The sequence below is a fragment of the Amblyraja radiata genome, chromosome 16 (genome assembly GCF_010909765.2).
Source record: "Amblyraja radiata isolate CabotCenter1 chromosome 16, sAmbRad1.1.pri, whole genome shotgun sequence".
NCBI lineage: Eukaryota > Metazoa > Chordata > Chondrichthyes > Rajiformes > Rajidae > Amblyraja > Amblyraja radiata.
Window position 1 is genome coordinate 18,602,997 of NC_045971.1, and position 27,970 is coordinate 18,630,966.

The following is a 27,970-nucleotide window of genomic DNA, read 5'->3' on the forward strand; positions in this document are numbered from 1 at the left end:
CTCTCGGGATGCACCACAGCTTGGTTTAGGAACAGCTCTGCCCAAGACCACAAGAAATTGCAAAGAGTTGTAGATGTAGCCCAGTCCATCACACAGACCAGACTCCCCACCATTGATTCCGTCTACACTTCATGCTGCAACCAACATTATCAAACACTTTTTTCACCTCAGTCATTTCCTCTTTCTCATTCTCCAATCGGGCATAAGATACAAAAGCCTCATAGCATGCAACACCAGACTTAGGAACAGCTTCTTTGCTCCTGTTATCAGAACATCAAACAGCACTTCCATTTGTTAGTGTATTGACCAGGAATCCCAACCAATCTCATTGCAGATATTGGACATTTTCTGTGTAACTATAATGCTGCAACTGTGTAACACTATATGATGTAATTGTACTCGTGTATATTCATGATCTGATTTGCTGGAAAGCACACAAACTACGTGTGCTGTCTGTACGGAGTTTGTACATTCCCTCCGTGACTGCGTGGGTTTTCTCCGAGATCTTCGGTTTCCTCCCACACTCCATAAAAAGTACCAATTGTAGGTTAATTGGCTTGGTGTACGTGTGAATTGTCCCTAGTGCCCTAGTGTGTGTGGGATGGTGTGAATGTGCGGGGATCGCTGGTCGGTGCGGACTCGGTGAGCCAAAGTGCCTTTCTCTGCAATAAACTAAAAACAAATGTTTTCACTGTACCCCAGTACACGGGACAATAATAAACCAATACCATAGGAATTAAAAGAGTAAATGTGGAACCAAAGTGGATAGTGTAGGTATAGGCTCAATAATCACACCGAATGCCATTTATGACGGGTTCAAATCATTCCTGGACTCTGTCAAATATGGAAATCCGACAGAGATTCAGGCTTATAATTGTAAAGACCAGTGGATGTGTGTTTTGGAGTAGAGAAGATAGTTAAGGGCATCAGCACTGATTTTCCATTTGATTTATTACTTTCGCCTCGGGTTTTATTTTCTGTCATTCTTTTCAGTCTCATTCCATTTCAGAATGACATGCCAGCAACAAAGCCATGATTGAATGGCGTAGTAGACATGATGGGCCGAATGGGCTAATTCTGCTCCTAGAACTTGTGAACTTAAGAACGTTGAAAAAGTTCTCCATGTGAAAAATAAAATGCCATGAGATATTTCATGCAAGGAATCTGCAGAAAGCCACAATCTGTCTCTTCCAGCAGCCTGTCAGTGAAAAGGCAGACAACACTGCCCTCCGGTGTCCAGTAATATGTTTAAAATATAAAAACGAGGAACTGCAAATGCTGGAATCTTGCTTAGAACACAAAAGCACTGAAGTAAGTCAGAGGGTCAGGCAGCATCTCTGGAGTACAGGGATAGTCATAGAATCATGCGGCATGGAAACAGCCCCACCATGCCCAAGTTGACCAAGATACCTCATCTACACTATTCCCATGCACCCACACCAGGTCCATATCCCTCTAAACCCTTCCCATCCAAATGTCTTTTAAATGTTGTTATAGGCAGGCGTTATTTTGGGTTGGGACCTTTCTTCAGACTATGAAACATTGTCAGCAAAGATTATAGAGGAGCTCCTCTATGATCTTTGATTGTCAGCGTCTCCATTCTCTCCAGAGATGTTGCCTGACCTGCTCAGGTACTCCAGGCTTTGTGTTCGACGCAACATATTTAAAATACATACCACTTGACCTGAGACGCAGGATATAGACATGAAGATTGCATTACATGGTAGGGCCTCAGTCCAAATTGATCTGTCTACATGTGTTGGATTTAGGTTGGGTCAAACTTTTTTTCAAAATCCTAAATCCTTGTGAGTGATGTAATTTTCCCTGGAGAGAGAGCAACGACTTACAAAATCTTGCCTAGTCTAGAAACTCGTAGCAATGAGAAAAGATTGGATAAATTAGGATCATTTTCTTTGGAACAAAGGAAACTGAGGGGAGGCTTAACTGGGGTGCCTGAAACTACAACGGGCTGAAATAGAGCAAATGAAGAACTTACTCAGAAGACAGACACAAAAAGCTGGAGTAAAGGGCCTGTCCCACTGTACGAGGTAATTCTAGAGTTCCCCCGAGTTTTCCCGAGTTGCGCGGAGAATGTCCGTAGCGGGTCCGTTTGAATTCGTGGATGTCTCATAGCGGCTCGTACGAGTAAAAAGTAACAATTTTTTTCATCACAAGTATTTTTTTACTCGTGGACATTTTTCAGTGTTGGAAAAACGTCACGAGTTTACCGGATTTCCTGAGTACCTACTGTTACTCGTACGAGCCGCTACGAGATCCACGAGCTCCTACTGACCCGCTACGGACATTCTCCGAGTTCGAATCAGGGGAAAACTCGGGAGAACTCTTGAATTACCTTGTACAGTGGGACAGGCCCTTACCTCATCACATCAGGCAACATAGAAAATAGGTGCAGGAATAGACCATTCAGCCCTTCGAGCCAGCACCGCCATTCAATGTGATCATGGCTGATCAATTAAAATCAGTACCCCGTTCCTGCTTCTTCCCCATATCCCTTGATTCCGTTAGCCCTAACAGCTAAATCTTAGAGCATCTCTGGAGGAAAGGAATAGGTGACTTTTTGGGTCAATGCCCTTCTTCAGGTCTGATTGAATCTGAAGGTCTGAAGACCCAGGAAGGTCAAAAGAAGGGTGTCGATCCAAAAAAGTCACCTATTCCTTTCCTCCAGATATGCTGCCTGACCCGCTGAGTTACTCCAGCCTTTTGTGTCTGTCTTTGCTTTAAACCAGCATCTGCAGTTCTTCCCTACACTAAGAACTTACTCACCTTGGTAGAGCAGCCAAGAAGCAGGAGGCATCGATTTATTGTAATCGGCAGGAAGATGAGAGGACAGATCAGAATAAAATATATCAATCAAATTATGGCAGTGATGTTGGATTAGTTGTGTGAACCAGGTGTTAGTGGCAGAAACCTTCTCATGATCAATGAAGATGGGCAAATAACGTGGACAGGTTGGGCTGAAGGGCTCACTTCAAAGACTCTATGGAAATCATACTTCAATGTGTATTTGAAGAGTAGTGACCTGCAACCCTGAATCCAGTGTAAGAAAGAGGGGTTAGACTGGGTTCCCCCCCCCCCCCCCCTCCATTTAGCATAGACCCAATGGGCTGAATGGCCTTCTTAATGTGTCACGATGATGTTTATTGACTCCATGAATTGCTCAGGTTCAGATTGGGCTGGGCCAACCAGGCATGGAGGTGAATTAAACCATGAGAGGAGAAGATTGGGTGAGTACATGGCTGGTATATGAAACAAGCTGCCGGGGGAAATAGTTGTGGCAGGTACAATACCATTTACCGTTTGGACAAGTAGATGGATAGGAAAGGTTTAGAGGAAGACACACAGTGTGGGAGTTGCTCGGCAGGCCAGGCAGCATCTCAGGAGAACATGGATAGGCAATCTTTCAGGTTGGAACTCTTCTTCAAAGCCCCTCCCCATCCCCAAGAACCGGAGAGGAGCTGGAGGGAGTCATGCGGCACGGTGGCGCAGCGGTAGAGTTGCTGCCTTACAGCGCCAGGGACCCGGGTTCAATCCTGACTATGGGTGCTGTCTGTACGGAGTTTGTTCATTCTCCCTGTGACTGCGTGGGTTTTCTGCGGGTGCTCCGGTTTCCTCCCACCTTCCAAAGGCGGACACGTTTGTAGGTTATTTGGCTTCAGTAAAATCGTTAAATGATCGCTAACATGTTGGATAGTGCTAGTGTACAGTGTGATCACTGGTCGGCGTGGACTCGGTGGACCGAAGGGCCAGTTTCTGCGCTGTATCTCTAAAGTCTAAGGAGTCGTCGACGATGGATGCAAGAACAAATGACCAGTAAGAGGAACCTGGCACTTACCTTCCTCAAAATCAACAGTGTGAGGCGCCCCCAGGCACAAAGGCTGAATGGTGGCTGGGCGAGGAGAGGGACGGAGATTTACTGGATGGCTGCAATGGGCCTCTTTGGCCAGCTGCAGCTTGGACTTTGAAAATGGTGCCAAAGATTGGCGACTCTTGTATATGGTCTCAGTGGGCTATCTCCATACACTTTGTATTAAATCAGGAATTGTGCATTGTATGAATAATTTAGTGACCTGTATGCAAAAAAATAATTTCACTGTATCTTGGTATATGTGATAATAAAGAACCGTTGTAACGTCTACCAACAGACAAAGGCTTCAGGTACATGGGATCATCACCCCCTGCAGGCTCCCCTGCAAACTGCAGGCTATCCTGACTCAGAAATATGTCGTCCATCTTTCAATGTCACTGGATAGTGAGACGATCTTCACCAGAAGGAGGGCAGCAAGACAGCTGGTCACCACCATCTCAAGGGTAATAAGTGCTTGAACCAATTAATTTGTTGATCAATTAATTTGATTAATTAAATCAATTAAGTTTTTGTTTTTTTGGAATTGTTAAAATATTAACATAGACGTAGCGCCAAGGCACGTGGGCACCAAGTGTCACTACTTGCTGAGGTTCTACCTGTCCCTGGTGTTGCGAAGGATGGGCCTGGCGCAGATGCCACACAATGTGCCAGTCAGTTGGACATTGCCGCACCATCAGTCATTCGTGGAAAGGTTCTTCCGGACCAACACCTTTGATCACAGGTCCATTGGGCAGTGGTAAACACGGAACGTCCTGCAGGCACTGCAGGGAAATGACTCCATGGGTCCGGTGCCGTGGTTACCAGAGCAGACTGCCCAGCTTGTCTGGCGAAATGCCTCATCGCCAGAACTCACCAACAAGGGAGCCCTCCCAGTCAGATCCTTCCTGCAGTCGGAACCTCACCACTGACGCACGCTGCCCTCGGGACGGCTGCTATGGAGAGGAGACAGATGCCCACCTCAAGTGTGGATTTGTGGATTTGCAAAGAAAGTCTGGAGAGGTTTGCAAGGATCCGTCATGATTTATTCCAAACTGCTGTCACAGAGGACTCTGTGATTTACTGACTGTTCCCATGGACGCATTTAGAGACTGACATCGAGAGCTGCTGGAAGGTCATCAACTCGGTGAAAGACGCTCTTTGGTCTGCCTGAGCTTTGTTGACCTCCCAGTGGAGCAAGAAGTCCGTCGGGGAATGTTACCGACTGGCCCGCTGCAGACTGCAGGAGTATGTGCTGAGGGACGGACTGAAGATGGTGCAAGGCTCTGTAGGGGAGGACCACAGTCTAGGGTCCTTCCGCTGCTGGACATGGTGGGCAGGGTGTGGTGGAGACGCCCCTCAAAAATAAGGGAAGGGATTCCACGCCAGTGAGCCGCATGAGTGGCAAGGGTGGGGGAGAAATTTGTGAAGTTTGGGTAATGTGTGTAAACAGTATTGAATGTTTGTATAGCCTCCTAGAATGTTGGATGAATTTGTTGCACGGTTCCTGTATTGTATGTATTTATTACTTGAATAAAGTTAATTTGAAATTTAAAAAAAAACAAAAAAGTAAACATTATTCCCTTATCATGTACAGGTATCTAAAAACTGTAAATGGCTCAACTATAATCATGTATTGTCTTTCTGCTGACTGGTTAGCACACTGCAAAAGCATTTCACTGTACCTTGGTACACGTGACAATAAACTAAACTAACTGAATAAACTAAACTAGAGTTTGGCTTGAATGCATTAATGTATAGTATTATTTGATGTAATTAGATAGCACGCAGTACAAAAGCTTTTCACTGTAGCTCGATACATGTGACAATAATAAACCTAAATGTAACTATAGAAGGAAGATGAAAGCCCCTTACAAATCTTAGCGATCACACAAGTACAGATAATAGACATTGTACAATATATATGCAGAATATTTCCCCCACAGCAACATAGTCAACTTCACAACATTAGAAACAAATAGCCAGAAGTTTGCCTTTTTATTTTTAAACAGAAAATCCTTGCGTAGAACAGATCTCAAGGCAAGTACATTTGCAAGAGATTTCAGATTTTTTTTCCTGTTTTTGTCAAATCATACACTTCTTTTACATTCAGAAATAAATACAGAAACTCAGAAATATATACAAGATTTTTTCAAGTTTAAAGCTTCAGGAACATATAAACCTAGTTTCTTTAAAATATACTTTTATATGGCAGCTTGTAGCCTCTGCTTTCCGCTTACAGAAGACACTTATATTCAAAGTAGATATTCTCAATGGTTACCACAGCCTGCAGAAGATACACCCCTCACCGCCTTCTCGGCTTGTAGAGTCCCACAATGGAAGCACTAACCAATTCCCAAAATGCAGCATGGTGAGCTTAATAGTTCTCCTTCAAACACCCTCCGTGGCCTTTCCGATCAGACGGAAAAGTAGACACAAGGAACTGCAGATGCTGGAATCACGAGCAAAGCACAAAGTGCTGGAGGAACTCAGGAGGACTGGCAGCATCTCTGGAGGGAATGGACAGATGACGTCTTGGGACAGGGCCCTTCTTAAACTGTAATGGGGAGAAAGCTGGAAAAGAGATCTAGGGGCAGGCCAAAGCCTGGCAAACGATAAGTGGATACAGATGAGGGGGGAGGTTTGATAAGACAGTTTGGTGGGGATAGTGACAAAGGAAACAAAATGGTATGAGGTAAGAAAGGAGGAGTGAAATGTAAAGCCAGGGGGAGGGATATGGGTGGAAGGAGACAGGAGGGAGGGTAGAGAGAGGATAGACACAAAAAGCTGGATAGACACAAAAAGCAGGCAGCATCTCTGGAGGAATGGGTGACATTTTGGGTCGAGACCTTTCTTCAGACTAGAGTCAGGGGAAAGGGAAACGGGAGGTATAGATGGTGATGTAGAGAGATGTAGAACAAGTGAATGAAAGGGAAGGAGATGGAAAAGACTTATACTTGGGCTATCTCATAGAAATTCCTTGACTTTGACCAATAATCAAAAACTCATCGAAAACTAATAAGCTTTCACCAGAACGATTCTTTTGCTGCTGAAATTCAATGGTTGCATCGGATTTGGTTGTAATGCACTGTTATTAAAGCCTATAGAGTTGGACCTCTTTGCCTACGTCTTAAATGACTCGCAAAGTCACCCACTTGCATTGAAAACGTACATGTGCAAGACGGTCGTGCAAATTAAGATGCCACGATTAGTCCGCAATTTGAATATTTTCCCCTCACGGTGTCAGATCGATCATGTACGGGAATTGGCAAATTATCTAAATGCAAATCATCGTGACAAGTTGAAAATAAAATAATTTGGCATCTCTGACCAAAATATACCTGTCAAGAAATAAGAACGAAGGCAGGAGAAAATCATTGGTTCAGACAACATCTGTGGAGGGAACGGACAGGTGACATTTCAAGTCAGGACCCTTCTCCAGTCTGAAGGGTCTGTAAATATAACTCCAGGCAGACCAATGTGATTGATGTAGGGGAAAAATAAATACCATCCTTGCTATCAATCCACACATCCCAGCAATGGATAACTATGCAGGGAAAAAAACTGTTGCATTAGACTGAAGAAGGGTCCAAATCGAAACATCGTCTATCCATTCCCTCTACCGATGCTGCCTGACCCGCTGAGATTCCCCAGCACTTTGTGTTTTGCTCAGGACTCCATCATCTGCAGTTTCTTGTGTCTCTGTGAGGTAATACTTCTATTGCTAGAATGCATGTCCTTCAGATGTATGAAAAGTATGGGTTGCGGTGATATGCATACCTCAGTCTTATGTAACATACTTATAACAAATGGTCTGTAGTTATTAATGGCAGGAGGAAAGGGAATTGCTTATCTTGTTTTATATCTCGGGCATCTGAATTTGTTCCCTTCTAAACCAAGCTCTATTTTGGTGGTTATTTTCATTCATTACACAACAGTGCAGAAGATGCTTTCCCACTGAAAGAAGTCACAAAGGAAGAGAGTCGGAAGCGAAGTGGAAAAATAACAATGTAAGTGGCGTGGATTAAGAAGACATTGCCGACAACCCAACAGCTCTAGAAGCTGGCAATACACGAGATCTCAGGTTGTGCTGAGAAAATATAACTCCACTGGAAAATATGGGATACATTTTCAACTTTGTGAGTATGAATGAGTGGAGAACCTGGACCACGATCAGCATATTTTTTACTGAATTGGTTTGAAAGATGCAGCATGGGAACAGGCTCTTCGGCCCACTGAATCCATGCCAACCATCGGACATCCAGTCACACTAGTTGCATTTAATCCCACTTTTTCATCCACTCCCTGTACACTAGGTGTAGGAAGAAGCTGCGGGTGCTGGTTTACACCAAAGATAGACACAAAATGCTGGAGTAACTCAGCGGGACAGGCAGCAAATCTGGAGAGAAGGAATGGGTGAAGGGTCTCGACCCGAAACGTCGCCCATTCCTTCTCTCCAGAGATGCTGCCTGTCTCGCTGAGTTACTCCAGCATTTTGTGTCTCTCTTCCCTATACACTTGGGGCAATTTACAGAGGGCAATTAACCCACACATCTTTGGGATGTGAGAGGAAATCAGAGCACCTGGAGGAAAGCTAGGTCCATGTTATCCCACTATCTCCAATTTACAGGGACCAATTAACCTACACATCCTTTGGACGTGGTGGGAGGAAACCGGAGCTCCCGAAGGAAACCCACGTGGTCACAGGAAGAACGTGCAAACTCTATGCCGGCAGCACCCGAAGTCAGTATCGAACCCGTCCGTGTCTGTGGCACAGCGAGGCAGCTGCTCTACCAGCAGAGCCACTGTTCCTCTATTCTTTGCAAATCACCAGTCATGGGGAAACTGAAGATTAGAGGACGTGGCACTGCAGTGGTGAGATTCAAGATTGTTTTCCACCCACATCAATGTAGATCGAGGTAAAAATGGGAGACAAGGAATCTGTAAAATTCCATTCATGTAGAATACTGGAGTTAAAACTGCACCATATCATCGAGCTGTACAGCCGGGAAACAGGCCCTAGGGCCACATCTTGTCCATACACTCAGTTAATGTCCATAATAATGCTAACTAGGCAGGGTAAAGCTATGGCTTAAATTGTAAACTGACATAAAAACTGCATCAATTTAATGATCTATTTCACTGCCAATTTATTATCTGCTTCACTGAGCATCACAAGATAAGCAAGCACATTCTCCTCTCTAATGTGCATTCAAGCATCTGACCTTCAATCTTCATTAAAACTACATTTTCTTGTTGGTGTTGCAATTGCTTTCACAGGGATATGTGAACCTCCCCGGCAAATTGCCCTCTCCCCCATGTTGTGGTAGTGATGCATTGCTGCCCTATACTCTGCTGAGCAAGATGGATAATTACAACTGCCAAGGTTCAGATGCAATTGATTTTTTTTTAAGAGTTGAAAAGCACCTCCACAAGATCTGTAATAGTAAAACATGAAACACATAGATTTCAGTCCAACTGCTTTGGCGTCATGTTGATTAACCTTGTAGTTTAGACGCAAAATGCTGGAGTAACTCAATGAGAAAGTATCACTGGACAGAAGGAATGAGTGAAGTTTCGAGTTGAGGCCCTTCTCGACCCGAAACATCACCCATTTCCTCTCTCCTGATACTGCCTGAGTTATTCCAGCATTTTGTGTCTATCTTAAAGCAGCAGCTGCAGTTTCTTCCTACAAACCTTGTAGTTTAGTTTAGTTTCAAGATACAGTGGGGAAACAGGCCCTTCGGCCCACCGAGTCCGTGCCGACCAACGATCCCCGTACACTAGCACTAATCTACACATGAGGGACAATTTACAATCCCTCCCAATGCCAATTAACCTACAAACCTGTACATCTTTAGATTGTGGGAGGAAACCAGAGCACCCGGAGGAAACCCACCTGGAGTGAATGTAAAAACTTTGTACAGACAGCACTCGTAGTCAGGATTGAACCCGGGTCTCTGGCGCTGTAAGACAGCAACTCTACTGCTGCGCCACCGTGCAGTGTAGCTGCTTATAGTTTTAGAATCTTCAGAGTGAATTCACATCTTCTTTCATTGAGAATTCCTTTGTGCAGGGAATAGAAAGGGATGCACCACGTACAGGCAGATGAGATTAGTTTAGCACATAGCGTTCTGCACAGACTTGTGGGCCGAAGGGCCTGTTCTTGTGCTGTACTTTTTCCATGTTCTATGTTGTTTGAAGGAATGTGGCTTCAATAAATATATTTGTTAGTTCAAAGTTAGGGTTTCAAACATCAATGGCAAAGACAAACTGTTTCTGTGAGTGTATTAGAAGTCAACCAATCTTTAGCAATGCAACTAAAATAGAAACATGTTCATAATCATATTTGAGTAGAAACACACCAATAATTGTCAGGAAAATCTGGTCGTCAAGTTTTAGGACTGTGGAAATCAGAGATCATATGAAAGAAGTTGGATAAATAAAAATATACTCCGTTTTGATAAAACTCATTTGGTAAAAAGAAGCCCATAATAACTACAGCTATTTGAAGCATCTCCATTTTAGTTATTTGTTATTCACAGATCATTTAACCAGGCCAGATGTTCACCAATTGCTCTTCACTCTCAGACAAATTAGACGTGTTACCTCCTGAAACTACAGCAGCGCAGAATAAAACATTGGCCCATGAAACTGCAGACGCTGAGATTCTGAGCAAAACACAAAGTGCTGGATGAACTTCACGGGTCAGGCAGCATCTGTGGCGGGAATAGACAGCAACGTTTCAGGTCCGGGTCTGTCTTCAGACTGATTGGAGTAGGTGGAGAGAGATCTGGAAAAGAGAGGTGGGGGCAGGGCAGGACAACACATGGCAAGTGATAGGTAGATGCAGGTGAGGTAAGAGTGTTAATAAATGAGGATAAATGGGATGGGAGATGATAGTACGACGGAGAAGAAAGGAGCAGGGTGACTACGGGGAGGGGGGAGGCGGGAAATGGTGGAAGAAATGTGTACGCACATGAGGGTGAGGTGCGGGGTGTGTGTAAGGGGCAGGTGCTGTTTATATCCTTGAGATCTGATCTACCGCTACAACACGTGACTTAACACTATTGAGGTTACCACGGTAAGATTATCAAATTCTATATTAAGCAGTGCTGCTCAATTAATTTAGGCTGATAAAACATACTAAACTAACAAATACTATTCTGTGCTGGGAAAGACCCCTTAAGCAGATGATACACAGCAGAATGACCACTGATATCTAGTACAATTTGCCATCGTCTCTGTCGGCAATCACAGCCAAATCTAATCAGTCTTCAGCTGACAACCATACCAGTCGGTGCACTCTGCAGTTACTTCCACTGACTAGTGATCAGGAAAAGCAACCTTCGCTGACTTTTGACTGATTGAATTGATTGAAAGATACAGCTTGGAAACTGACCCTTCGGCTCACCGAGTCCACGTCAACCATCGATCATCCGTTCACATTAGTTCTATGTTATTCTACTTTCTCGATCCATTCCCTACAGGCTAATGACAATTTATAGAGGCCATTTAGCCTACAAACAAACCTGCACGTCTTTGGGATGTGGGAGGAATCCCGGTGCACCCAGAGGAAACCCACACGATCACAGGGAGAACATGCAGACTCCACACAGACAGCTCCCAGGTCAGGCTGTTGAGCCCAGTTCACCTCTCTTTTGCAGCATTCTCCCCCTGCTACAATCAGTCTGAAGAAGGGTCCCGACCAGAAACGTCGCCAATCATACCCTCCATAGATGTTGCCTGAGCCGCTGAGTTACACCAGGACTTTGTGTCTTGCACAAGATTCCAGCATCGGCAGTTCTTTGTGTCGTAACTTCAATCGTTCTTCATTTCTGCAAGTGGCAAGAATTTTTGTTGGATAAGAAGGGGAAATATGTTGTCACTGTGATAATCACAGATCTTTGGAAGACAAAAGAAAGATCCCAAACCAGCCTTATACGGCTTTCAATTTGTTCACTCTACTCAACTTTCTGGAGTCCATTGCATATGGGTGTTCAGCTACAATGTCATCTAAAAAGAGCCTCATATGAATTAAATACAGTAACAACACATTCTAAGTCAAAGCTAGATCGTCGAATGAGATAAACATCAGAAGCCATTAAATTTGTACTTAACTTTAATTTTGCACACCTTCCAATCTGTTCTCACTTTCCTTCTTTGATTGGGCATCCTGGAGTGTAGATAAATGGGTTCTGGGGGCTACAATTCCCATGTGACCATTCTTTGTGGGTAAGTAACCATCAGTTTCCTCTCTGAACCTGTTCCTGCATTCATTCACTCAATATTATTGAATAGACACCTTCCGACATCAGTCTCGTGATAGTGAACTGGGGTGGGAAGGGCTTCCTAGCCCCACTCATGATTCCTATGAACAATTTAGTTTAGTTTAGTTTAGTTTAGAGATGTAGCATGGAAACAGGCCCTTCAGCCCGCCAAGTCTACACCGACCATCGATCGATCGCTCATTCACACTGGTTCTATGCTATCTTATTTTCTCATCCAATTTACAAAGGCCAATGAACCTGCAAATCTTTGGAATGCGGGACGAAACCGGAGCACCCGGAGGAAACACACGAGGTTATAGGGAGAGTGTGCAAACTCCATACAGGCAGCACCCGAGCTCAGGATAGAACCCGGGGGTCTCTGGCACTGTGAGACAGCAGCTCTATCAGTTGTGCCACTGTTCTGCCCAGATTTCTAGTGCACAGCCACTGTTGGCCAGCAGAACCTAGAGTAGTTGTGAGCTTACCAGTTTATGTAGGTTACCACTATACCTGGGACTGAGTATGTACCCACTGGGTCATTGGGAAAACCCATATTTGTTAGCACACCAAACATTTAAGATGGAGCTTACTTCTTTTCAATACTGAATGCACTTTGCAACCTCAAGTTTTCTAAGCCACATGAATTGACTTTTCTTTGTGAATCTGGACCAAAAACACTGAACAGTTTAGCAGGAGGATGAAGCAGATAAATAGCAGGGATTATGTTAGTATCTGCAATGTGGGTGATGGTAAAGAGGTTGAGGTCATGCAAGATTCAGATGTTGCCTACAATGTTAAAAACCCAGTTTATATAATCAAGTACACAAACAACTGACAATATTAAAGGCATCTTATTGCTACAGTCCTAACAACACACACTTTTTAGATATAGAAATAGTCACAACATCTTGCAAATGCAAATTAGTTAGACATGGCTGGGACCAAAGGTGTTTTTCAATTTTCTTCAGCGGGTCCATTAAAAAACCTATTTAAACAAAGTACTGGAAGAGCTCAGTGGATCAGGCAGCATCTGTGGAAGGAATGGACATACAACGTTTCAGTTCAGGAGCCTTCTTCAGACTCTACTAAAAACTGGGGATTATGTCAGAAGAGGGGTCCTGACCCAAGACGTCGTCTGTCCATTCCATCCACAGATGTTGCCTGACTCGCTGAGGTACCTTGTTTTTTTGTTCACCAAATATCCAATCTGCTTCTCCAACCCTATTTTCCAATACTCTCTACTTGAAATAGTTTTCTACAACTGACAAAGTAGCACGCTGAGCCATTATTGGCAACTCTCCACAGCTGAAGCTTTACCATAATTAAAGGGATTAGATTCTCCAACTAATTTGTCAAGTAACATATTTTACAAAAATGGGGACTGTGTTGGGAGCAGCAGGGACGAGAAAGGTCACAAGGTCTGAATTGGACCCAATTGTTCACAAAATCATTGCAGTGGTATTTGTATCAATTTCAGCTCACAGCCTCCAAATCCATTACCAATTGCGACTTTTAAAAGGTACATGGATAGGAAGAGTTTACAGGCAAATGCGACTAGCCCAACACGCCAAATTGGTCGGCCAAAAGACCTGTCTCTGTGCCGTACAGTTCTTTGACGCTATAACGACTCATAACCAAGTGATCGAACTACCTGCAAATTATTGATTTCAAAGCTTTTTCTATCCCCAAGCACAGGAACATATACTTAGGCAAATGTAAGAATGCAAGTCTTTTACACAGAGGATGGTGGGTGCCTGGAATGCGCTGCTGGGGCTGATGGTGAAGGTAGGTACAATGGAGGAGTTTCTGAGGCTGACAAAAGTGCTGGAGAAACTCAGCGTGTGCGGCAGCATCTATGGAGCGAAGCTGCGGCTCCATAGGTGCATGGTAACACAGGGAATGGATCGCGTACAGGCAGAGTAGAGTAGTTTAACTTGACATCATGTTTGGCATAGACATTGTGGGCTGAAGGTCCTGCTCCTGTGCTTTTCAGTTCTCTGCTCTATAATGCAACAGTTAGGAGAAAACACATTTGGTCAAAACATAGAGTTTTCATGTAGATTAACTAAAGATAAATGTAATTAAAAAATATACCAAAAAAAAAACATTCGGCTGGGCAGGAAGATTCTTTGGAAAGAAAAATAAAAGTCAGGAACCCTTTAGTTTTTGATTTTCATTCGTGGCCAAATGTCATTATCTACCAGTTACACCATTCATTTGTTTAAGGACCCAGCGCTAAAATTGAGAAGCCTGGGGAACACCTAGAGTTTAACTGGAGAGCTTCATACCTTGTTGCACAGCATGCTAACTTGTCAATGATGCTGGGCAGTACAGCCCGCAGGTGAAGTGAAAACAGAATGGAAGTTAAATTTAAGTTCACTGAAAATGCAGCCACTTCGTAATGCAAGAAAATTTGCAGGTTTATGATACTCACTCGGATCAAGCCCAAATAAATGAACTAATTGCAAAACAGTAAACTACTATTGTGGGCTTATCCCCGAGGGTCACCACTTTGTGGTGGTGGAGATGCATGCGTGTGCCTATGATCCTCAGAGCTAAACCGTCAAGTGCTACGCTCTTGGCAGGGTCACCCGTGGTGGGCGGGTCGAGGGGGAGGTCCCTGACCCAAGCGTGGCCCAGGAAGAAGACCTCAACGGTGGAACAGGAGGAGGACGGTGGATGGCCAACAGGTGGAGCACCACAACGGCTGAGAAGGTGGAAGAAGGGAGGGACTCCTAACTGTAGTGGAGTCCTTGCTGTTGCACCCGGGTCTGTCTCTGTCAAGGACCGTGTGGTAGTTGTCCGTGCGCCAGTCTCCCCCACAGTAAACGATGCCACACACAGGCATCCATCTGAAGGAACACACCACCTGAACGTCCCACGAAGAGGACCCACCAGGAGGACAATCATACTCGACTTCGAGAGATCGCCAATGATGATGGTGGGCTATCTCTAACCGGTTTATTTCATTAGCTGTAACATGATACAATAACCAAGCACGATAAACCAAGAAATTTCCCTGCATGATAAACGACCAAAGGCCAACATTCCCCAATCAGATTCTAAGGGTGCTACGAAAGTTGTTGGTAATAAAATGATGTGTTAAATGTAACGCAGGACTATTCATATCTTGCCCCCTCTCTCTTTCTCAATTCCTATTAACAAAGTTAGTCCCACTGAAGAAATTATTGAAAAAATGAAACTTTGTCCCAGCCCTAAATTCAACACACAACATTCGGTACATCGAAACCTCAGGCATCTATTAATTCTGATCAGGCACTGGCTACTTCCAAGATGATTAAGATTTAATTTTACCCTCCTTAACCAGTTTCTCATTTAACTGACAGAGCTGTCGCAAGAATCCATCATTTGGGCCGATCTCCCGTTTCTGACGGACGGTGAGGAGGGCCAATTTGACATCCATTTTGTGTCGGAGCATGAGGTAGGCGATGACGAGAGTGGGTGAACGGCTGTACCCTTCACGGCAATGCACGAACACTCGCCCTGGGGGGGGAGAGAAAAGGAACGGCGTACAAATTAGTTTCTGATTCTCCCCAAATCAACAAAATGGCCAACTCACTGTCAAATGCACGCAAATGGTTGCCAACCATTTAAACTCCCCTTCACAATCCCACACCGACCTTGTGAGAACCGCAGATGCTGGTTTACACAAAAGGATGCTACAGAATGCTAGAGTGACTCAGTGCTTCAGGCAGCATCTCCGGAGAATGTGCGTAGGTAACGTTTTGGTTCTTCAGCCTGATTTAGTCCAAAATGGCACCTATCCATGTGCTCCAGAGATATTGCCTGACCCAGTGAGTTACTCTAGCACATGTCCCTTTTCCAACGACCACTTGCCAGGCTGTGTCCTGCCCTCACTGCTCTTTACCAACTTTATTTCCCCTGGTCTCCAATCAGTCTAAAGAGGGGTTCCGACCCAAATGTTGTCAGTCCATTCTCTCAACAGACGCTGCCTGACCCGCTGAGTTCCTCCAGCACTTTGTGCTTTGCTCCCAGTAACATATTTTCTCCCAGACCCGAGCTGAAGTTGTGATGGGACACAACCTTCCCCCAAACATTTTCCATCATGTTTCAACGCCCAGCATCATGACCATCACCCTTTGTTATATAGATTATGTCATTCTTATTCTTGCTAGAATAATCTTAAGGATAACATATTCTTGCTAGAATATCTTAAGGATAACATAAAAAACTCATTGGACACTTACAAAAGAAGAGTGTGAATAGATTCACATTTCTGGTGAGTTTGGAGGATGGTTTGAATCCTTTGCACTTCAGGGTGAAATCATGTTTATTAGCATAAGGTCTTGCAACATTTTTAAAGTTAGCGGACCCCTGAATAAAAGACCTCGCATCCATAATATAATCTAAAGAATAGGCACTGCCCATTATCAAGCAACTTCATGTTCACTCCATGGCCACCAGGGGCGCCGGGGTGATGGCAGCCGCGGCAGTCTGTTCGTTTTTTCATTCTTTGTTATTTTTTAGTGTGTAAAAAGTTTGTTTTAATGTTCTTCGGTTTGTTTTATGTAGGGGGAGGGGGGAGGGGATCGGGGGGAGGGGATCGGGGGAAACTTTTTTTCAAGTTCTTACCTTGCCGGAGATGTGATTAATTTTCGGATCACATTCTCCGGGCACTCTGCGGCCTTCCATCGATGTAGCTGGAAGCCTCCTCGGACTGACTTTGAGCCCTATCGTGGGGTGCGAACTTAACACCGGAGCGGATCCCTAGCCTGGGATCGCTCCCACCGCGGACTTACCATCAAAAGCTCGCAGTCTTCGGGAGAGGCTAGTCGGGAAGCTCCAACGTCGCGGAAGGTTCGACCAGCCCCGACGTGAGGTTTGATCGCCCGGCGCGGGGGAGCTGACATCCCCCCCGATGCGGGAGCTGATCACCTTGACGAGGAGGGCCCGAACGCCGCCGGCTACGGGAGTCAAGGTCGTCCTGTCAACAGGGGCTTGAGGCCCACGACCGGGGAAGAACTAAGGGAAGGACTTGAACTTTATTTCGCCTTCCATCACAGTGTGGAATGGGTAGAAGTCACTGTGGTGGATGTTTATGTTAAAATGTGTTTTTGAGTGATCTGTTGCTTTTAATTGTGAGAGTGACCTGGCCAATGGTCACTCTCCTCGTATGTCGCAAAACATACTTGGCGAATAAAGTGTGATTCTGATTCTGATTCTGATGTTATGTGGTTAAGTTTACTTTGCTAAAGTTTAGAGATATAGCATGGAAATAGGCCCTTCGGCCCACTCCATGGCCACACTGTCCATCGATTATCGTTCACATTAGTTCTATTTTGCACCCAGTACCAACACATTAGGGGCAATATACAGAGGCAAATTACTTTACAAAGCTGCACGCCTTTGGTATGAGGGAGGAAACCAGAGCACCCAGAGGAAACCCATGCGGTCACAGGGAGAACATGCAACCGCCACACAGACAGCACCCAAGGTCAGGGTCGAACCCGGGTCTCTGGCGATGTGACCACTACTACCAGCTGTGCCACTGGGACACTATTGCTATTAATACTAAGGGTAAACAAAAGTGATTAATTCAATAAGAAAGAATATTACTGGATCTGAGTATTACTGGTTAGATCAACATTTAATGTCCATCCCTAATTACCTTTGAACAAGTGGATAGGGCAACTATCTTGAACTGCCGCACTTCACAAGACGGTTCTGCCACAGTGCTGCCGGGGAGGGAGTTCCAGCATTTCAACCCAGTAAATCATTCGCAAGTCAGGATACTGTACATCCTTGAAAGGAACCTGCAGGTGAGGAGATGACAGGAGCCTGCTGCCCTTGTCTATCTTGGTAATGGAGGCCTGAGTGATTAAATGCAGTACATCTTGTGGAAACTCTTAACCTAGGCCTTGTGGATAGCAGAATAGCCTGTGGTATCAGGAGGCATGTTACTCATCACAAGTAACTCAGCCTCTGACCAGCACATGTAGCCACAGTGTCTATGTGGCTGGCCACGATCATTTCATGGTCAATGGCAACCCCAGGTATTGATAGCGGGAGACTGAGTAATTGAAGGTCAAGGGTTGGCAGTTGGACAGAGATCAATAACAGAAGTAACTCTTGATGTAAATCCAAGCTACCCGCTAAATGAGTCCAGCATGGCATTTTGCCTTTATCTATCCAAATTCAAGTCGCCTTCCACTTCGCTCAGAACAAATCTGCAGAATAGAACGGCAGAAATTTTCCTTTAAAACTCAGCATCATCAGCAACCTTGCCTAAGTGGCAAACTTGCTGGAGCTACAGAGAATAGTTAAAATACAGCACAGAAGTAAGCTCACATCTGTAACGTGACTTGGTTACCATGAACATAAGTGATTCTTTTAAACCCATTACATACCAATTGGGACCAGAGTCATTAATCTAAACATCTGAGGCACATTTAATTGCAAAATTGCATCTTCAAATTGACAAATAAATATTACAAACAAATCTACATTAGATAGCCGAAAATATCTGTGATGCATTAGGTGGTTGATCTTACTTGAATGAATAATGTACTTATTTACTTATGTACATTAATGTACTTATTTATCCATAAAATATAACAGTCATGAAAAAGTTACTAAACTATTTATTGTATAGTTCTTCCCCACCCACACTATAGTCCTCATGCCCCGCTCCTCCCTGAAAACCCACCACCCCCCTACCAGACAGCGCCTCCGTCTCAGTCCACTCACCTGCCTTCCTCTGGCACCAACCTCTATCCTTGCCGTGTGTTCACCATCACCCCTGACCTCCCTCTCTCGGATAGCTAACGGTCTGTCCTCAGCAGAGGCCTCACCTTTGTTCCCCTCCGTCCCCACCTCAATGAGTTCCGCGTCCACCACGATGTGGAGCTCTTCTTCCTTCGCCTCCGCATCAAAGCGTTTTTCCATGGGAAGGAGTCCTCACCCCCCAGTGATGACCCCTTCTCCCGTCTCCAACCGACCCCCTCCTCTTGGACTCCCCCTCATGGCCATCTACCGCCTTTAGACCTTTATATTTTCAATTGCTGGCGGGACATCAACCGCCTCAACTTCTCCACTCCTCTTTCTCACTCTAACCTCTCCCCCCCCGAACGCATAGCCCTCCACTCACTCTGCAACAACCCAGTCTGGGTGAGCAAACCTGCCGACAAGGGAGGTGCCATGGTAGTCTGGCGTGCCATGGTAGTCTGACTCTACAAGGCTGAGTCCACGTGCCAACTCTCAGACACCTCCTCCTACTTATCCTTGGACCATGACACCACAGACGAGCACCCGGCCACTATCTCTAACACTATCATTGACTTCATCACTTCCAGCTCCCTGCCCTCCCAAGCCTCCAACCTCATCGTTCCCCAGCCCTGCACAGCCTGATTTTTACCTTCTCCCCAAAATCCACAAACCTGACCTGGCAGACCCATTGTTTCTGCCTGTTCGTGTCCTACCGAACTTAATTCCACATACCTCGACTCCATCCTATCCCCCCGGTTAAATCCCTCCTACCTCCCTTCAAGACACCTCACATGCTCTTCGTCTCCTCCATGACTTCCGTTTTCTAGGCCCCCATTACCTCATCTTCACCATGGATGTCCAGTCACTCTACACCTCCATCCCCCACCAAAAGGGCCTTAAAGTCTCTTCCTCGACTGCAGAACCAATCAATCCAGTCTACTGATACTCTCCTCCACCTAGCGGAGCTGGTCCTTACCCGTAACAACTTTTCGTTTGACTCCTCCCATTTCCTCCAAATCCAGAGCGTAGCTATGGGCACGCGCATGGGCTCAAGCCATGCCTGCCTCTTTGTAGGATACGTCGAACAATCCTTCTTCGAGGTGTACCATGGCCCTATCCCCGAACTCTACCTGTGCTACATCGACGACTGCATTGGTGCTACCTCCTGTACCCACACACAACTCACTGACTTCATCCATTTCACCACTAACTTCCATCCGGCACTCAAATACACCTGGACCATTTCCGATATTTCCCTACCGTTTCTAGATCTCACTATCTCCATCGCAGGTGACAAACTACTGACCGACATCCACTATAAACCCACTGACTCCCATGGCTATCTGGACTACACTGCTTCCCACCCGGTTTCTTGTTAGGACTCCATCCCCTACTCCCAATTCCTCCGTCTACGCCGCATCTGCACCCAGGATGAGGTGTTCCAAACCAGGGCATCAGAGATGTCTTCATTCTTTACGGAACGGAGGTTCCCCTCTTCTACTATAGATGAGGCTCTCACCAGGGTCGCTTCTATACCCCATAACTCTGCTTTCATTCTCCATCCCCCCACTCGTAACAAGGACAGAGTCCCTCTTGCTCTCACCTTCCACCCTACCAGAACTCACATACAACAAATAATCCTCCAACATTTTCGCCACTACCAACAGGATCCCACCACTTGCCACACCTTCCCATCTCCTTCCCTTTCGGCTTTCCGCAGAGACCACTCCCTCCGTAACTCCCTGGTCAATTAGTCCCTTCCCACCCTTCCTACCCCCTCTACTGGCACTTCCCTTGCAACCGCAGGAAATGCTACACTTGTCACCTTACCTCCCCCCTTGACTCCATCCAAGGACCCAAGCAGTCTTTCCAGGTGCGGCAGAGGTTCACCTGCACCTCCTCCAACCTCATCTATTGCATCCGCTGTTCTAGGTGTCAGCTGCTCTACATCGGTGAGACCAAGCGTAGGCTTGGCGATCGCTTCGCCTAACACCTCCGCTCGGTTCGCAATAACCAACCTGATCTCCCGGTGGCTCAGCACTTCAACTCCCCCTCCCATTCCAAATCTGACCTTTCTGTCCTGGGCCTCCTCCATGTCCAGAGTGAGGCCCACCGTAAATTGGAGGAGCAGCATCTCATATTTCGCTTGGGTAGTTTACACCCCACCGGTATGAACATTGACTTTTCCAATTTTAGGTAGTCCCTGCTTTCTCCGTCTTTCCCCTCCCCTTCCCAGCTCTCCCACAGCCCACTGCCTCTTCCTTTCTACTTGCCGACCCCCCCCCCCCCCACCCCTACATCAGTCTGAAGAAGGGTCTCGACCCGAAACGTCGCCTATTTCCTTCGCTCCATAGATGCTGCTGCACCCGCTGAGTTTCTCCAGCATTTTTGTCTACCTTCAATTTTCCAGCATCTGCAGTTCCTTCTTAAACTATTTATTGTGATCGCTCTACATTTAAAATGCAGATCTTTATGCTCTCTCTTGCTCTCTCTCTTGCTCTCTCTCCTCCTCTCTCTCACAACTACTCACAACGGCTTAAATCAGCATCTGCATTTCCTTCCTACACATATTTACTTCAATTGATAAGATTCGATTTCCCAGTATCAATTCATTGATTCAATTCAATGATGCTTTATTCTCACATGTACCTACGTACAGTGAAATTCTTTGTTTTGCATACAACCGATAAATTCATACAATAAATAAGCACAATCAGAGATAAGAACAAAAATGCAACGATTGTAGTGTAAGAATTGTAACGATTGTAGTTGTAGTGTAAGAATAGTATTCACTGAGGCAGCACATAAAGTCACCATGATTCTTGCACCTTGAACAAGGGGTTCAGAGTTTGCAAACCAGAATCGTTTGAACACAAGGAGAAGCGAGGCATTGAAATGTGCAGCTGCTAATGTGCATGGTTGGGAGAGCCATGCATACATGCTCCAGCATATTTTCAATGTTATCTCCTTACTAATGGGTGGCAATTTCACAACACCCCTGACATCTGATACAGAAGAATGAAAAGTGTGTCAGACAACTGAACCAGCATTCATGTTCACAAGATGCAAACCTTATCAAAAAAAACTACTACAGATGACGTAAATCTGAAATTAAAATAGAAATTCTGGAAACACTCAACATGCCGTGCAGCATCTGTAAAGAGGGAAACGGAGCTAATGTTTTAGGTTCATGAACTTTCATCAAAGTTTCATCAAGGAAGAACAAAGGAGGACCTGACGTGGGGGAACCGCCATGAGGGGGAAAAAGGGGGGGGGGGGAAATGGGGATGGGGATGGAACAAAGGAGGACCTGGCGTGGCATGCTTTGTAACTTTGTCGGCACCATTGGTCTTTCCATACCTTGGGTTTGTGAAACAAAGTATTTCACAGTTACTCATCAGATGTGACAATAAAGTTAGGAAGTATTCATTCATTCATTCAAATCATTAATTAATTCAAGTTTTGCATCACCTGCATATTCTATTTTTATTTGTGGTCTTGTCATAACTCATCTGCAAGCCTAGGAATGGAAATTACACCACCACTCCTCAACAAAGGTACTGCATGGTCACAAAACTTCAGGGCCATTACACTGAAACGTATCATCAAAAAAAAAGATTTTTGTTTTCCCTCTACAAAAAACTCAACGCCCTATGGGAATGATGTTGCTGTTTTATGTTAACATATTAGAAAAGTTTTCAGATGGGCCTTAAATTCTCTGATTTATTAACTGTGTCTTTGCCAAATATTATCTGTATTTCAGTGATGGATTATATCATTATTATATCAGCACCGAAAGAGAAGAGAGATGGTTGCCTGATTTGTGTGATCATTAAAAAAAAAATCATCAACTTCCTAACCTTGACCAGAGGAAATGCTTAATGGGTCATCAAAAGTGGAGATCATTACAAAGTCACAGGTCAGAATTAAATAGCCAACATCAATCTCCATTATATTCTAATAGTATTTATTATAAATTGCAGATGACCTATAAGTTTCAGTTTCCTAATTTCCCTTTCTTTATTACCCAATTATTTCTATTACACAGCATAAATTACATACCTTTTTTTTAACTGTGTGGAGTTATGCAGTTTCATCAAATTTGGTTCCAATTCATAGCAAGGACTGATATTTTAGGTAGACAAAAATGCTGGAGAAACTCAGCGGGTGCGGCAACATCAATGGAGCGAAGGAAATAGGCAACGTTTCGGGCCGAAGCCCTTCTTCAGACTGAACAGATATTTTAGTGCCACCATGCTGTTTTGCATTCTGTTTAATTCAGTACAACGTCTCATTTAACTTTACTCCACAATGCCAAGAACCAGTACTTTATTTTGTGATGGTAAAAGCCATCAGCTCTAAAAAGTTAAAAACTACATTTTAAATGTTTTAATATTGCAATAAAATTACTATAGTTTTAAAAATAAAATGTATTCATTATATTAGACAGTCATTCCCTTAAATTGTCTGAAAAAGTCTGAAGGATCTCGACCCGAACGCATTCCTTCTCTCCAGAGATGCTGCTACTCCAGCATATTGTATTTATCTTCTGTGCAAACCAGCATCTGCAGTTCCTTCCTGCACACTTAAATTGCTTAACAGCTTATAAAACAACGATCCTCCACAGACACCAACAGCAAGGAATGAAATCCATGCAGGAACCTGTTTGTCCTCAAAAGATGCACTGCCCAAGAACCAATGGATTACTTGCACAGAAAGATGAAATAAATTTGTTTTCTGCAAAATGAGAACTGGTTTGCTTTTGATTTGGATTCAGTTAATATACATGAAAAACAACTTGGTAACATAAAATACTCATCTCTAATTGTCCTCAAGCTGATCATTTATTGAGCTGTGCCAGAGGTCACCTCTAAACATGATCTGCGTGGGCAAGCTGGGCCTGTTTCCACACTGAATGACTCTATGACACCTATCTGTTACCACAGTGATGGTCACAGTTATTCAATGCTGGGAGTGAAGGATGATTGTCTTCCTTAAAGAAACAGGTGGATTTTTAACCAATACTTTTTTTAAACTCCAGTATTTTTATTTAAATAACTGAATTATATACACTTCTTTTTTATTAAATACACTTAATTTATTTTTTGAACCAATAAGTTCAAGAATAGCTTCTTCCCAACAGCCATTAGACTGTTGAACATTACACAATGCTAATCTCAATTATGAACTTTGTTGGACTGCATTATGTTGTACCTTTATATACCCATGATTAAATAGATACCCAACTAATTGCAGCTAGTCAGAGTCATACGGTGTAGAAACAGGCCCTTTGGCCAATTGACCACACCAGCCAACATGTCCCAGCTACACTATTCCCACCTGCCTGCGTTTGGGGCCATATCCCTCCAAACCTGTGCTATCACAGTACCTGTCTAACTGTTTCTTAAATATTGCAATTGTTCCTGCCTCGCTCTGTCCTGGGCCTCCTCCATGGCCAGAGTGAGGACCACCGTAAATTGGAGGAGCAGCACCTCATATTTCGCTTGGGCAGTTTGCATCCCAGCGGTATGAACATCAACCTCTAATTTCAGGTAGTCCCTGCTTTCTCCTCCTCTTCTCAGCTCTCCCTCAGCCCACTGGCTCCTCCTCTTCCTTTCTCTTCCCCCCCCCCACCCCTCACATCCGTCTGAACATGGGTCTCGACCCAAAACGTTGCCTATTTCCTTCGCTCCATAGATGCTGCCTCACCCGCTGAGTATGTCCAGCAATTTTGTCTACCTTCTCTGGCTGTTCGTTCCATACATCCACCACCCTTTGTGTGTTAAAGTTACCCCTTAGATTCCTATTAAATCTTTTCGCCTTCACTTTATCAGCTTATAGGTATTATCAGCTAGTTATGTGCAAGGCTGCTGGACAATGGAACTAGAGCTTACTATTGTGTCGAACATCAACTCAGTGCATTAAGTAGCAACAAGTGTTGTAGCTGAGATAACAAATTCACAACCACTACAGCAAGTTATCTATAGCAGTGCTTAAACTATTTCAGTGTCATTCACCCTTGAGTCTTTATCACAAAATTTCATTCACGACTAAATTTTCCTATGTTTTTTGGTAACTTTCGTCTTATTCTTCCTTGTGTATAATTTTATATATCATTTATTTTATCACGAGCAAAAAACATAAATTAACTAATTTCTTAAGAGTTTATTTTATTCAACATTTTGAACATCCTAAAAATATGTAAAGAAAACTGTAAAATATGTAAAGGAGTGAAAAAAAAAAGTTTAATTACCACTGCTGTTGGAAAATCATTCTATTAGAATGATAAAGAACCATTCCAACATCTAAACACTGGGTACCTTCGATTTTCCAGCATCTGCAGTTCCTCCTTGAACTCTAAACACTGGGCTTCTGCCCCATCCTACCATTTCGGGCTTTGATTACTGCAGTTTTTTTCTTGGAAAACTTACTCAAAAAACCATGGAGTATGTGATTTAATATATTAGTATCCAACTTTTTTTTTAATGCATCATCCACCCCGAAATTAGGTTATATCGAAGTACTTAGAAAACAAAATTTAAAACTGAAAATGCCACCAATTAATTAACGACTGCACCACAGAGCAAATATTTTAATAATATTTTTAAAGAATGTATGTGAATTTCACAATGGCCCAGGTGTTGTTCCCGCACTGCCCTGCCCTGGTCTGCAGCAGTGGTGGTGTAACCAGGGTTACCAAATCAAACTCACAAAATACTGGTCGCTAGAATATAAAATGCAGAATATCAAGACAGGAAAATAGCACAATCTGACCTTAGATTGCCTAAAAACCTGGCTCAAATCTCCTTAATATGGCTAGAATTCATGTTGCTTGATGCAAATAAGTGCTGGTAGATTGAAGTACAGTAAATATATATAGAATTCTAGTTCTAGCAGAAAAGTAGCTAAATTGGCAACACAAAGTAATGTTACAGTTCAACAGTTGCCCACGGCCAGCCTCCAGTGTTGCCATTTATACATTTATGATCCCACAAGCTCGTCTGGTCTTCCGTTAAAGGTTATATCACAGTAAATTTGGGAAATATCCTACTACTTTGAAATGAGAAAACCATAGGTAGAGAGAAAAAAACATCAAATTTCCAGCTCCACTGCCATTAAAACCAATAAGAGCTTACTAACCACTTTAATGGCCATGCCTTTTTTAAGTATAGAAAATATATATATATATAAATAAATTAAGTCATTCACCCCTGTAGTTTCATTCACCGCAAAATAATTTCATTCGCCCTTGGGTGGACCCTTCATCAGTTTAAGAAGCACTGATCTAAGTAACAGTTTTGTGACACACGTCTGACTCACCATCCTTTTGCGTCAAACTCTTGTCGATGAAATCAGCAGCGTCTTCAAAATAGGAGCTCAGGTTGAATGTCTCTGTGTCGTTGGCTTTGATCCCGTGGTAGATGATCCCTGAGCCTGCGTAGAACTCTGCATTGGTGTTAACATGCATGAATGATTTTCCTTCTGCACTGTTTAACACGTGCGTTATCCCCAGTCGCTCCAACCTCATCAGATTTTGTGCAACAAACCTGCAGAGTGAAAGATTAAAAGCCTAAATCTCTCAAAGGTTGTCAGAAACCAATAACGGAGGTCATCAATCTAACCCTGCATCAATGTTTCCTTCTGCACAGTTACTGTACATAAGACATAGGAGCAGAATTAGGCCATTCGGCCCATCGAGTCTGCTTCGCCATTCTATCATGGTTGATCTATTTTCCCTCTCAACCCAATTCTCCTTCCATCTCCCCATAACCTTTGATACCCTTACTATTATCAACCTATCAATCTCTGCTTTAAAAATACCCAACAAAGCAAGAACCACAAGAATACCTGAAGTTAATAAAGAACATAAACTACAGGCAAGTAACAAGCCCTTCGACATATCTTTGTATGCATTACCTGTGCTGAACAAGATGCCAATTAAACTAATCTCATCGGCCTGCACCTGATCCATTCCCCTCCTTTCATTGCATATCTATGTTCCTATCTAAAAGCCTATTAAATTCCACTCTTGCATCTGCCACCAACGCAACCACTGGCAGCGCGTTCCAGACACCTACCAATCTCCGTTTAAAAAAACTTACCCTGCATGTCTCCTTTGAATGTTGCTCTTCTCATCTTTTATGGAATTCCCTGCCACAGAGGGCAGTGGAGGCCAAGTCACTGGATGGGTTTAAGAGAGAGTTAGATAGAGCTCTAGGGGCTAGTGGAGTCAAGGGATATGGGGAGAAGGCAGGCACGGGTTATTGATAGGGGACGATCAGCCATGATCACAATGAATGGCGGTGCTGGCTCGAAGGGCCGAATGCACCTATTTTCCATGTTTCTATGTTTCATCTTCAAACCATGCACTGTAGTCCTGAATATTTCCATCCTGGGAAAAAAGTTCTTACTGTCTACCCCATCTATGCTTCTCATAATTTTATATGCTTCTATCAGTTTTCTGGTTTTATTTTCTATGTCCAGCATACGTGGCAGCAATTATTGACTGCCGGTATTGAGAAACAAAATGGGTCCCACAGTCAAAATACTGGCTCACATGTTTGCTTGGGAGGAACTGCAGATGCTGGTTTGCACTGTGGACACAAAATGCTGGAGTAACTCGGCGGGACAGGCAGCATCTCTGAAGAGAAGGAATGGGTCACCCATTCCTTCAATCCAGAGATGCCTCCTGCCCCGCTGAGTTACTCCAGCACTTTGGGTCTATCTTCAAATGTTCGCTAATTCCACTGGACTGAAAAAGAATTGAAAAGCAAAAAAACGCAGATCTTGGAAATTTGAGATAAAAATTCATGGAATAAGAATTATGGAAATACTCAGGTTGTTGGGCAGCTTCCGTAGTGAGAAAGGGAAACACCCAACATTTCAGGTTGGTGACCTTACACAGGAATGTTGATGATAAAAAGAAATTAATGCTGGAAGCACACATTAGGTACGCGGAAAGAGAAGTGGTTTTAATGCACCGTAAATGCTCTTGATAACGCTGAACTTTCACACAGGAGTAAGCAGAGATGGGGAATTCGCTAAACCTGCCCCATCTCTTATATTTCCCGCAACCTTTGTTGCCTAATGG

At 44.0% G+C, this 27,970-nt stretch overlaps 1 protein-coding gene and 1 long non-coding RNA gene across 2 annotated transcripts; one reads left to right on the plus strand and one right to left on the minus strand.

The window, feature by feature from the left end:
• The first annotated feature begins 454 nt into the window (after positions 1 to 454).
• LOC116982011 lies at positions 455 to 17,235 on the plus strand. The gene is made up of 3 exons (XR_004414329.1): positions 455 to 466; positions 15,656 to 15,662; positions 17,109 to 17,235. It is a non-coding gene; the product is annotated as an uncharacterized LOC116982011 (long non-coding RNA).
• On the minus strand, positions 11,967 to 27,045 carry dusp3 (dual specificity phosphatase 3). Its single transcript, XM_033035276.1, has 3 exons — positions 26,982 to 27,045; positions 26,200 to 26,426; positions 11,967 to 15,636 (listed from the first exon to the last, which is right to left on the minus strand). The coding sequence occupies exons 2-3, from the start codon at positions 26,405 to 26,407 to the stop codon at positions 15,431 to 15,433; spliced, it is 414 nt and encodes a 137-aa protein (XP_032891167.1). The 5' UTR covers positions 26,408 to 26,426; positions 26,982 to 27,045; the 3' UTR covers positions 11,967 to 15,430.
• Between the last annotated feature and the right edge of the window lie 925 nt (positions 27,046 to 27,970).